The 13087-nt window shown below is 38.9% G+C and overlaps 1 protein-coding gene across 1 annotated transcript; it reads right to left on the bottom strand.

The window, feature by feature from the left end:
* Window positions 1-4335: 4335 nt before the first annotated feature.
* On the bottom strand, window positions 4336-12022 carry OLA1 (Obg-like ATPase 1; the record flags this gene model as incomplete). Its single annotated transcript, XM_010289809.1, has 4 exons — window positions 4336-4859; window positions 8902-9024; window positions 11103-11199; window positions 11882-12022. Coding segments are annotated over 4 exons (463 nt in total), but the record flags the coding sequence as incomplete, so codon positions are not given.
* Between the last annotated feature and the right edge of the window lie 1065 nt (window positions 12023-13087).

Raw genomic sequence — 13087 nt, 5'->3', positions numbered from 1 at the left:
CTGAGAAAACGCGTTCCCGATACCTTCAGAGCCACAAGGCGTATTTGCCAGCCTGCCGGGGCAGAGGCAGGAGGAGCAGAGACACTGCTGCCGGGCTGAACGCCCGGGGGCTGCCGCGCTGCCCAGCCAGGACCCCTGTGCCGGGGCACGCCGCGCTCAGCAAAGCGCCGGGAAGTGCTCGGCTCAGCTACCCCAGCGACAGTACAGCCACTCCAGCTGGACATCTGTTCCATGGGGGAGGAACAGGGAAAATACGACTTACAACATTTTGTTTTCGAAGCAAAAAGGTGATGGGATACACAGACTCATTGACCAAGCAGGAGCTGTGGTCAGGGGAGAGATCAGGGCGAACTTGGGTGATGAAGGGGAGATGGTAGATGGAAACCTACAGCAGGTAAGAAAGGACCCTTCGGGAAAGGTAAATAATTTAAAACAATTATGATAATGCTATCACCTCTACAGGGCTGGACACCGTCAATGAAAGAGCAGATAAACATGAAATTAAGACAATACTTTTTTTTTTTTAAATAAAGATTTTAATCAAAATGCAGAACCAGGAAGGACATTAAAGAGATCATGCTCTTTACTGGTGTTTGGGGATAGCCTTTGAATAAAAGTTGCTGTGGAGAGGAGGACAGAATAGTGGTATTGGGTCAGATCAGAGACCCATTCAGTCCACCATCCTGGTTTTTAACAGTGGCTGACAGATGCTGGACTGAGACAAGGTATATATACCAGTTTTCCTCCCAGCATCCAGCAATTTGTGACTTAAGGACGCTCCAAGTGCAGAGGCCATACCTTTGTTTTTAACAGTTGGGGTTTTTTCCCACTCAACGCTCTTTTACTTCCCCCATGGCTTTGTCCAAGCATTTTTGAGCCCTTGCCAGCCTTCAGCATCCACATCATCTTGTGGCAAGAAGTGCTGAAACCATGTAAAATAAGTATTTGTCTTAGCCCATTACCCACACTAGCCTGAGCACTGAATTTATGAAGACATGGAAATCCTTCAGTTCCTCTGTGGAATATTCTGACCCCAAAGAAGCTCAAACAGCAGCCAAGAGATGGCCAACTACATCTTGGTGGCTCTTATCCTACTGAAGTGTTACTTCAAATAGCCGGACAAACGGACCCGAGTTTCAGGCAGTTAGGTGGCTATTTCTAGTTCATCACTGACCACTGAGCACACCCACTATCTGTTTTACTTCAGGTAACAAATACTATGGAAACAATACGACATTCTACCCGGTATGTTAACCCACACAGAAAGCCCAAGCCTGCTCCCATTGCACTGTTCCAGAAAACGCTGGTTGGGACAGAAAGCTGTATCCTACACGAGAGGTACCCATGGGCCAAACAGTCTTCAGAAGCTGAATTTCTGTTCTTCTTTGTGCTTCTTAATGGTCTGAAATGTCACATATTGGGGTGCCCGAGCACATCACCTAGCTACTGCTATTGATGCTGCCAAGACAAGATGGCAGTAAGTCCTTGCTTGTCTACAGCAGCGGTTTTATTTGACCAAGAACGTGCTTTTAAAAGCAGTGAATCTCCTGATGGCGACACACACACACACGCGCGCTCCCTGCTTTGCTCTGCATTGCACAGGCGTCTCGCAGCAGGCAAACTGGTTATCCCTTGGGTATCTTACAGCAAACTGGTTCTCTCTTGACACTGAAGTGAAAACTGCCCTCTAACTAGTCCGAGTAGCCCCTCAAGTACAATCCGTGGGAACACCAGGCCCTCCGTGCCTTCGCTCTCCGGATCGACTCCCACGGTCCCCCCGTGCCAGCGCAGGCACGGCGGCTGCCACCGACCCCTCCGCGCCCCTTTCAGCGCTCCCTTGTGGTCAGCCTGGAGGCAGGTAGCAGCCCTTCCCCCGGCCCGCTGGCATTTGCTTAACCCCAGCAACAGGCCGTCAGCCACCGAGGAACGCAAGTTCAGAGGAAGGGTTAGTACTCCTCCTTTGCAAAATTCCCTACTTTCCGTATTTTGGAGGAACGGTGCCTGTAGTGTTTTCTCAGCCTTCTCCAGCTGGAGAAACAAAATGTCTCCTACTCACCATCATCATCCCCAGTGAGCACAGGCAACCAAGAGTGAAGAGCATGCAGCCGGATTTCACTTTTCCCCCCCACTAGACAGCAAATGTGAGGATGGATACATTGCACCTGGAGTCACCTGTGCAGGCTGAAATGCATAAATAATGTGTGCTTGGCTTAAGTTAAATCACAATTCTATTTAAAACAGAGTGCTTGAAACTTCCTACGTGTATCTGCAAGCTTTTAAAGAGTTGTACATCTTAAATGCATAGACCCACTGAGGAGAAACACAGGCTGCAAGTATTTAATGTGGCAGTTGCCGCAAAGTCACCAGGGATAGGAGTAACAGAGCTTATCTGTTTATTCTTTCTTTTAATAAAACTTGTTTTTTATTCTGGAATAACTGATTAGCTTCAGGAGGTGAAAGAACATTAGTTAAAAAAGCTGAAGAGATAAACTATTAGGGCAAGTTAATAAGCTGAAACACAAAACGTTAGAGAATGTATCTTTTTAAAGGTGTGGCAAATATTTTGTTTTCTATTTTCAGCATATTCAACTTCAAAAAACCCTGTCTATCCAGAACAACTTAGTTCAACTTTTAATTATTATTTAATTTAATTTTAATTTAATTTTAATTATTTTTATAGGGCGGTATTGTGAAGTACACGCATTCAAATCTAAACAAATATGGCTTATTAAATGTAACTAAGAGATGCAAAAATACAAAGCAATCCATTAGTTGTGCCGTCCTTTCTAACCATTTCTTCACCGACATGTAATAATTATGGAGCATGGGAATATTTTGGCATCCAGAATGACTTTCAGCCAGGACAAGAGAACACATTTCAGCGGGTATCAGTGCAGCCAAGAGGTTACTTCTCTTTCACCAACACATATACTCCACTTCTCGCGCCCCTTGCATCGCGTCTCAGACCCAGCACGAGCCCTTCCCTATAACTAGCACCTCGCCGACTTCCGAGAGAAACAGGCAAGCTCCGCTCTCTTTCGGATGTGACTTTTAACACAAAATTTGGTGGTCCTAATCTTTTCTCGAGTATGTAACACCAAAATAACGCCAAGAACAAATACTAGCTGCAGCAGAGAGATGATACAAAAGAGAATTTCGAGGGTTCCAAAACTCCTGAAGTCCTCATTTCCCTGCTTTACAATGCTCTCCCCACTCCTGCCACCACAAAAAAAGGAGACGCTCTTTAAAACAAAATCAACAACTATGTGTTGAATTCATCTACCCTCCCTCTTCCTCCTCACTGCAATTAAAGGCATGATGCCAACTTTTCAACAATGAGCCCCGTGGCTCTGGCTGACCCATGTCTTACTCTTTCAGAAACGAGCAGCGAAGCTCAAAGGCGCATCTCAAGGGAAGTCTTGGAGCAGGACATGACCAGCGCTCCCAGTATCTTGAACACAGAGGGGAGGTTAACCAGTGATAAGTTGTCTTGTCAAAGTTTATAGCAAGCAAGTTTATCACAGCAACGTTGAGAGGTCTGGCACACCAACAAGCCACAGGTAACGTAAGCATCTCTCCCAGCCCTGACCCCACTGAATCCATAGCTGACACCACGGGCACTTCAGGAAGAGGCAGGCTGTTTTAAATGCATTAAACAAACGCCAAGAAAGGACAATTCTACAGCTTGCATTAAAAGTACAAACTTGGTTTTATTTTTGCCAGCAGCTTATTCTTCCGTGCTACCCAAAGAGACTAGCTCTCCCTCACGCTTGAAGGGGTAAAAAAGTACTCACAGCTGCAACCTTATTTCGGCAGAACGACTTACCTACCCAGCACAGCGTCACCTCTTCCTTCACAACGCTATCTGTGTCACCCTCCGCTGGCCTGAAAACCAGACCTGAGAGGACAACACACAACGTCAGGCACTGCTGCTCCAGCCTCTACAATTTAATAATTTCAAGGCAAGAATGAGATACTTTTTCAAAATGATTTGAACAAAAAAGCTTCCGTCTCAAAAATAATATTATTTTTCTACATATATTTCCTCTCTCCAGTAAAAATAATTTACGCTGCATCGTTCCTGTTATCCTTACTATCATCTTTCAGTGAATGTCCATCTACAAATTCATTAACTTTTTTGAGACAAATCATTGGCATCCTAATCTTCTGATTCCCATGAAAGACTCACTCTCAAGATACAATTGCAGCTGCCCCACACTGCCAGTTACTGTATCATACACGTCTTAAAATTCTGTAATCAGCATCCACCAGGTGCCGTATCGCATTCAGCACACCACAGTCAGTCAATACAGACATCCCCAAACACACCAAGGCTGGTTTTGTCAAATGTTTTATTGAGTGTAGACATCTGGAGTACTGTAAAACATGCATTATCTGTAGATTCAAAAAGGAGCAAGCCACATTGTCCTCACTGTCAAACGTGTCAGGCTTGGCGTACATGATGGAGATTAATGAAGTATCATGAGAGTAATATGGTTCCTGAAAAGCTTCTACAATTTGGAGTAGGGTCTTAATTGTTTGAAATGCAAAGCTGTTCACATTTAGTGAACTTGCATGTTCGCTGAGGTGCCATATTTTAATTCAAAACAAACAAGAATAATTTCACTGCGGGGAGGGGAGGTTCCCTAGGTACAAACTGTATGCTTTTTGTTTCCAGATATTCCATCCTAAATAAAAATTTATATGCTTCTTGAAGCAGCACAGTTTATTTCTGAGCAATGAACAACACCTGATATTCATTTCTTCTTGGGTTGTTGAGGTGTATTAAATTTAAAGAAGATAATATCTCCATCTTCCACTATGTAATTTCTGCCTTGTTGTCTGTATTTTCCAGCAGCCTGTAAATAGAACAGACAAAAGGAAAACGGGTCATTTAATTAGACATTTTATAGTATTTTCAAATTGTAATTATTCAATTACATTTTGGTAAAGAAATGGTAGTACTTCAGCTTCAGAGTTTGACAGCCACAATACTCATCAGTTTGACATAACTTGGTTTTACATACATATAAAATACATACAAAGATAACTTAACCTCCACTGAATCGGTGGTGCTTAAATGCCATCTGCATTATATAGTGGCAACTCTGTAAGCACTGGCAAGTCTTAAGATAAAGGACACTAAAACGACTCAATTTCCCCCCCGGCAGCTTCTGGGCTTTCTTTTTCTTCATTTAAAAAACCCGCAGATGGCAAACACTGGCGGCAGGAATCTAAGAGAACATTGCTGGTGAGGGTGATCGGCAACAGTTTGCATCGTGGCCGCGCGGCCGTTAAATGGGTATATGAACGACCGCTGTGCGGCTGGCCAGGCGAGTACTGCCAGAACAAAATGCGGGAGCGCTACGCAAGAGCCCCAACCGTACGTGCCTGGTGCTCCGAGCCAGGCTCTCTCGTCTGCGTGTGCCCAGATAATGAAGGACTGAGGAGCACAAAACATAGGCTCCGTTTTCCTGTCAGAAATTTCCTTTAGAAGAAATTTGCTTCAGAAGGACAGATATAAGAGCAGAGAGGCTGTGAAACCAGGATACTGGAGCATACAGACCAAAGACATGAAAAGAATATGAATATGCTGTACTTGAGGAGAGCAGAAAATAGGCAAGGAATCTATTAAATATCAGTACCCTCCGCATTAGAATTTATTATTATATTTTTCCATCTTTACCTTGCCGTAATTAAACCTAGTATTATAGAGGCTACGGAGAAGCTGTGGCATTAGGACTGACAGACTGGGCGGGAGGTGGTCTGCAGAAGCATTTATCTTGAAAAGTGATCTACAATATGGAAAAGTTGAGAGCTTCTGCTTTAGTTCAATAACCATTCCTGTTTTGAAGTTTCCTCTTGCAGGAGAAAGCGCTTCCATGCAAGACCTCACTGTGCCATTATTCTCAATGACACTATCACAGTGGTGGCACGCTAAGATCCCATTACAGGAAAGCTGTTAACTAATGACCTTAGTTGCAGTAGAACAGATCAGATTAATGGTACATAGTTAACTTAGACACCTTTCTTTCACAAAACCTGCTCTGTAAAGCAACGTATTTCCCCATATCGCTGTCTAGGAATTTAGAGGCTCGATAACCTTGTTGCTGTCATTCCTTATTTCAATGTTGTCACCAGTGATGCTAGCCCACAGAACATTGCAGATAAAATAGCCTCAACAATAAACATATAGTGCAATAGTAATTGACCTTATCCCATATGACACTATCAATAAATAATAAATAGTACTTCGCAAATGTTTCTATATTCCCCCCCTGCCCCGGAAATCTGTTTAGACTATCAAAGGTTTACTTTCAAGTAGACTTCATATTTCTTTCCTTTGAAGATCCTAATAATGCTCAAAGTCAAGAGTAATTAGACTAATTGATGGCATAAACACTAATAAAACAGTGCTGTAAAAATCATCAGCAAGCGTAAGCTGCGGGCACAGGTACAGAGACATTTTACAGTCGAACACATTTATTACTCATAAATACTTGTAGAGAAAACTGACCTTCACAAAATAACAACGTGGATTATTTTTTTTTTTAGCACACTATTGCACGCTGTCAAAGTGGCGTGGGCTTCTATAATTAAACACATTTTGACACACTAATGCAAGTTTATGTATTTTTGTTACCAGTTTACAGTTAATTAAAAGTGACAGTGTTCCTTTAAATTCTCTAGAGACCATTTAATCCATTTCCATTGCTATCAGAAACACTGGTTGAAAAAATCAATACCCATTTGTGAATCTTGAGTATGTATTAAACAAGACACGTCTAACCAGTTCATTTGCACTTGAAAGCAGCCATCTGTAGAAGCCAGCTTTGCCTAAGCAGATATGATTGCTAATAATGTGATATCCCTGTAGACTACAAAGCCCACACAGAGCTATTCAGTGTATAGTTCACAGCACTGGCATTAAATTAGTTATGCTGTACTGGTGTTAGACACACACAAAATCAAACTTAAAAATCGATCAACTCGATAACACACAAAGCAAGCAGCTCCCATTACCACTGTTATTTCAGCTGACTCCTAAAAGCTCCCAAATTTAATTTTGAAATTTACCAGCAATATAAAAGTAATTGGTATTGGGTATGGCATGAAACATTGTATTAAATGCAAATTAGGAAAGACTAGAGTAACATAACACATTTTTCTACGAGCAAGGGGTTTTTTTCTAACCTTGATTGAAAACTGAGTAACGAATGTAAATACGCTTGCTTTATAGATACTTTGAAACAATAAAAATTTAATCATTAAATATAATTCGAACATGGAAGCCTGATGTTTAGAATCTCACATTCTGAAAAGTAAATACAAACATACAAGCAAAATACTTACAGATTAATTTAATACCTATTAACTGATGCAGTTTCTCAGGGAAATCACTCAGATTTGAGCATCAAAAACTGTTGCTGCCAAAATTTGAATCTTGGTTACATAAAGTGGCTTCTGGCTGCAGAATATTAGATTTATTTATAGCTGTGATTTCACTTTACAACTACAACTCTACTTCCCTTTTCATATGGCAGTTCACATGCCGCAACGAACCAATTATACTGGGATTTTTTTCCTCACTTCCTGGGGTTCAAACAAACCTATTAAAGTCCCGCTGCTCAGTATGATCTTCCTTAGTGATACCACTGAGAATAAGCTGAATTTGAAATCATAGTTTTGCATACCTTTCAAGCTATCAAATCACAAACAATAAAGCCGAACCTTTTAAATTCTTTAACATACTATAGTGTGTAGGAACCTTCAAATACTGAGATTGATTAAATCAAACTAACGTGCTATGTAATTGCAATTTTATAAAATACAAAACTTAACAAAGCATCAAAAATGACAAATGAGACATCAAATGCGTACAAAATAAAGGGAAGTTTCTCTGCTTAAAGAAGTTGGAAATAATGCAACAGCAATGCAGAGAACAGCTTTCCTTATGGCACTTATTCGCCATGTACAAGTTCATTTCATATTTAATAACTTCCAATCAGATATAATTTGCCAGCTATAAAAGAAGGGCTCAACTTTGGGCACCCAATCAGTCTCTGCCCTCTAGTGTTGAGAAAGCAGATAAAACTCTTCTTAATAGAAGTGTCACTACAAAGAAGCACGAGCTGAAGAAAAAAGTTTTTCATTAAAAACCTTCACTGTATATTTGGTAGATAGTAGCTAGGAAACTTCACCTATTGTCATATATTTTCATGGACTACATGCTACTATTACTGAGACCATGAACAATCAAAGTAAGGCATGGCATTTTTGAATAAGACATCAGAAGGTGAGTGAATTAAATACTGAAATGGTAAATTTTAAGACTGTAATTACGCCTATCGGAGCTTAGGAGTGGAATTCACTAATCCTGAAAAAAAAGGTACATTTTTATAATTTAATATAAATTTTCTTAACCATTTGCATCTGACATTTGTAATACCTTCACTGGAAACTCAAAACAAGATGACACATTATTAGAAGAAACAGACTTTCTGTGTGTCTTGCATTTCCTTTTAGAGGTGATTCAAAAATCTGCTATCTCATCTTAGAAAATTGATTTTTAAAAAATAAGCTGAGTTTAAAGCTTATTAAATTCTGAATACTAACGTGTCAACAAAGAAAAAAAAAATCAGCATAGCATTTGGTCTTAGTGTTCACATTTAGTCTACAAATTGTCATATCTTGGATACTGCAATAGTTGCATTCCTGTTCAGTATGTTGGTGCATTCAAACTCTTTCTTAAGTAAAAGATGAAAATAGACTTTGGTCTATTGCTAGACATGACTATTAAGATTAACTTAGCATCAGGAACTTCTTCCCAGTGAAAAATAGACCTGAAACAGAAAAATGGCACAGATGGAGGAAGGGAGAAGAAAAAGATGGGGAGCTCACCTTGACTGCAGCTTCTGAACCTCCTTCTTTAAAATCTTCATATTTCATTACTTCAGCCATAATGAATCCCTTTTCAAAATCTGTGTGAATCTTCCCTGCTGCCTGAGGAGCCTTCGTCCCTTTCTGTCAAAGGAAAGGCCGGAAGAAAATTAATTGCATTTAAGAAGATTGATTGCAGGAAAGACATTTCTCCTTTTTGATATGCTTTCAGGATCTGCTGAAACTTTGTTTCGTATCAGTTAAAATGTCATGCATACAGCTGGGTAATTCTCAATATTGGGACATACAGATAAATGCCTTCCCCACAGATAAAACAACTGATAAAACAGTTAAAACAAAAGAAGGGCAGCTTTGTTTTTCCTAATAGGTAGCAACAGCAGTATTGATTTTGGTAGCTATGACTGTGTTTTGTGGTGAGATTCACTTCGATCCCTAGCTCTCCATACACAAAGTGAGAAAAATCAAGATTTTTAAGTCACTTTTACTCAAGGCTTTTACTTACATCCAAATAATTTCAATTAAATGGTAACATTCATTGGCGAACCACATTTGTAAACAAAAATGATTTATGGATCTCAAGCCCTACATATTAGCTATTTTTTAGTTCAGAATAATTTAGTAAGTCTAATATAGAACAAAATGAGTATTCTTACCAAAATGTCAACAACTGAATCACTAAAATTTTAAAAAATCACAGGCAACTATTATAAGATAATTTAGGTTTATGCAATAGAGGAGAATGCATTATAACTGCATGCTTTAAATTACAAGGACATACATTCTGTGCACATACAACCATGGAGAGAAATTTGAGAAATAATGGTGACCTAAAGGCTGCTTAATAAAGCATGTTAAAGTGCTAAGGAGTCTGACACTGTAAAGCACAGTTTTTACAATAAAAGATGTATTGGGTTAATATGGCTACTCACTGATGCTTACCTGACTAAATATCTTTGCACATTAAATCAAAGATACTTACAATCAGTCTTAAGATAAACCAGCTTTCAAATTTTCTAATAAGGAGCAAGCATTCCTCCTACTGAAAACAGCGGAGTTTAGAATGTGCTTTTAAAAACTATGGCAAGAATCAGAGCAACAAAACTTCTGCTTTTATATCATTTTGGTAGCTATTTCAGGGACTCCAGCTAGCAGCTATCATGTAAAAGGAGACGAGATGAAAAGGCTAAAAAAATAAACATGTTTTTAGGAAGATAAGTTTAACATGCTAAAACATACACACAAACATCTGTAGCAGTATTAATAAAAATATAAATTTACTGGAAATTATGTTGATTAATGAAAACAAATTAATTCCATTGAATGAAATTAAATACGGCACTGAAATTCACTGCACAGCACTAAGTACACTGCTGCAAAAAATAAAAGCTCAGTGACAAATTTGCAGCTCCAAAAGTTGACATTTTTGCAATTTTTAAGATAGAGTTTGTAACTACATGCATTTAGAAATATTTTTCAATACTAATCTCTATAATATAACGTATTTACATTCAAAAGCAAACCACTACAGCTCAGCTCTCACTGTCCTCTGGGAATAAATTAGTCGATCTCTAAGGCTATAATCATTCTACTGCAATATTTAAAATATACAATATAATTTTAGGCATTACGTAAGTTCTCGGATAAACATATAAAACTACCAAAATAAACTGGGTCTAAATATTAAAGTCAGTAAAAGACCTGAATCACTGCACACTGATTTTAGGTTTTTGAGCCCAACTGTGTATCCATGAGGAATATAATGATGTTATATTGCTTTTATTGCTGAAAATGTAATCCGAGCAAAGCAAAGGAGGAATGAACCATCCGCAACCCAAACAAACTTAGTTGAATACAAAATGAAAAGCAACATCAATTTCACTGCAGACAAACCCAGTCACACAGATTAAGCAAGCACAATACTGGTACGTCTTATCTCTGACCACAGGAGGAGGGTAGACAGATTCTACAGGATGAAGAAATTCAGACTATGTAATAGGCAGAATCAATTGTTACCTGCCTCAATCAATGCAGCTCCACTTTCACTGTTCAGCAGCTCACAAATAATTAAAGTTATCCTGGACAAAAACCTCATCTGTAATGACTAGCTAACCGCCACCATGACAAACTTCAAAGTCAGTGATATCAATCTGAATTCAATAGTGTGGAACTGGATATAGCTGATGAATAAGTATGAATCTTACCCTGATGGTCCATGCACGCACTTCATCTGGGCCTGCAGTGAAAAAGTATTCTAGTTGGAGTGCTGCATATCCAGCCTTAATGATCTTTGCTAAAGCACTGAAAAAAAAATGAATCCAATTCATTCAACATATACACATAAAACAGCTAAATGCCCCAAGTAATCAATTTACGTGGAAAGACATCACATGTTTTGAAGATACTGGGTCTACTTCTAAACACAGCAATAATCACGGTAGCCTTTTTCTTTGAACTCTCTTCAGAAGAGAGTACTTTTTTACTACAGAATCATAAAGACAGTATGTTGATTTGTTTATTCGGCAGGCTACAGAAATATGGGATAGATTTAAATCACCCCATCAGGCAGCACTTTTGGTCTCATGCAATTTTCAGTACTCCAGGTCATGAAAGCATAACCGTTTGACTGAAATTCAATATTGAAACAATTTATTACAGTTCTTCAGAAAAATTATGGCAGAATTTTCCCCACCGTCCCTATTCCCCATGGATGACGAAACAGTTTTGGTGATCATTCCTTCTCAAAAATATACATAACTAATACCTATGTTATAATTAAAACACTGTACAGAGATGACAGATGACAGTTAAAAACTTAATTTAAAATAAATCTTTTCACTCTGTCTCATGGTAAAGAAAGGAGAAGATTCTCTCTTTATAATGGTAATTACTCTGTCATTTATTATTCTATCAGCACAAGCAATTAAATTACTGCAAGGAAATAGTTGATAATAAAGTGTAGTGAAAATGAATGCTAATTAACCTTTGTGTCATGTTCTCTTCCAGATACTTCTGTTTCTCCTCAGCACTCATATCTTGCAACTTGAGTTCCAAGGCCCCACTAAAAGGAATGACCAAAGCACCCGGGTCGTGCTTGTCCACCCACTCTTTAATTTTTATCAACCTGTAGACAACAAAGGGCACAACATTATCTTGTAGTGCATGCATGGCTGTACCACATTCATTATTATCAAGTAGCACATACATATTCATAAGAATTGCACGGTTTTATGATGCCATCTTTTTGTGTATTGCTTTCCAAGGTCAAGGCATTAACAGGCAGCAATTGCTTCAGGTGTACTCCATTAACATTTCACTGTTTCTTGGTTTCTGTTTGGCATTTAATCTATCAGAAATAGGCATAATTTGAGACAATAACCAGGTTTTTGGTAGAGGTTAAATACCTGCAATCTAAAATACTAACTGAATAAAACTTTCTAGTTCTGTGGATGTGTATTTTTCTGAAACTTCAAAGAGTGATATTTATCAAACACGGTAAAACTGTGGGTCTCCAGTTCTTCCTCTGACTTTTTTTTTTTTTTTTTAAAGCACCTCAGTGGCTAGGGCACTGTCTGGTACTGGCAGACAGAAAAAGCCACTACGCTCTATAAACTAGATAGCAAGCAGCACCCTGCTTCTTCTGGCTCTTAATCTTGGAGTATGCCATAGCTAATGAATACAGGTCCATGTTTCCACCAGTTTCTACTACCTCCCCAGGCCAACGCTTCTAAATATTGTTTTAAAATAAAGAATCAAATGTCCTATTTCTCTTCGTCTTCAATAACTGGCAGCATCAGTAAGTTTGCTGTACATCTAATGTATTTCTTTTTTTTTGTTGTACAAAACTACAAATTTAGAGCTAGAGATTTATGGTGCTAGTTTTGCATGTTCAGTATCCTATTAAAAATTAAGAAAAGCTTTGCAGCAGTAGCTGATATTTAAACAATCTTTAGACACAGGCATCACATTCATGACTGAAAATACTATTTATTTTGCATTTAAGGGAGACATTCATAAATTACCTGTAAGGAGTTCAATGTTATTTACAGGGCACCGTTTCTGAATGGGTGTGAATGGTAAGAATGACAACTCTGTATGCTCAGCAAGACAACTCAAGAGGCATGGGAATATTTCCGGTACACTAAGACACAAAGTACAAAATACAGTACTTTGGGTGCCATAGATGTTT

This window comes from Phaethon lepturus, unplaced genomic scaffold, assembly GCF_000687285.1.
Source record: "Phaethon lepturus isolate BGI_N335 unplaced genomic scaffold, ASM68728v1 scaffold1196, whole genome shotgun sequence".
NCBI lineage: Eukaryota > Metazoa > Chordata > Aves > Phaethontiformes > Phaethontidae > Phaethon > Phaethon lepturus.
Note: the sequence above shows the minus strand (reverse complement) of the source record. Positions and strands in the feature narration are given on the sequence as shown.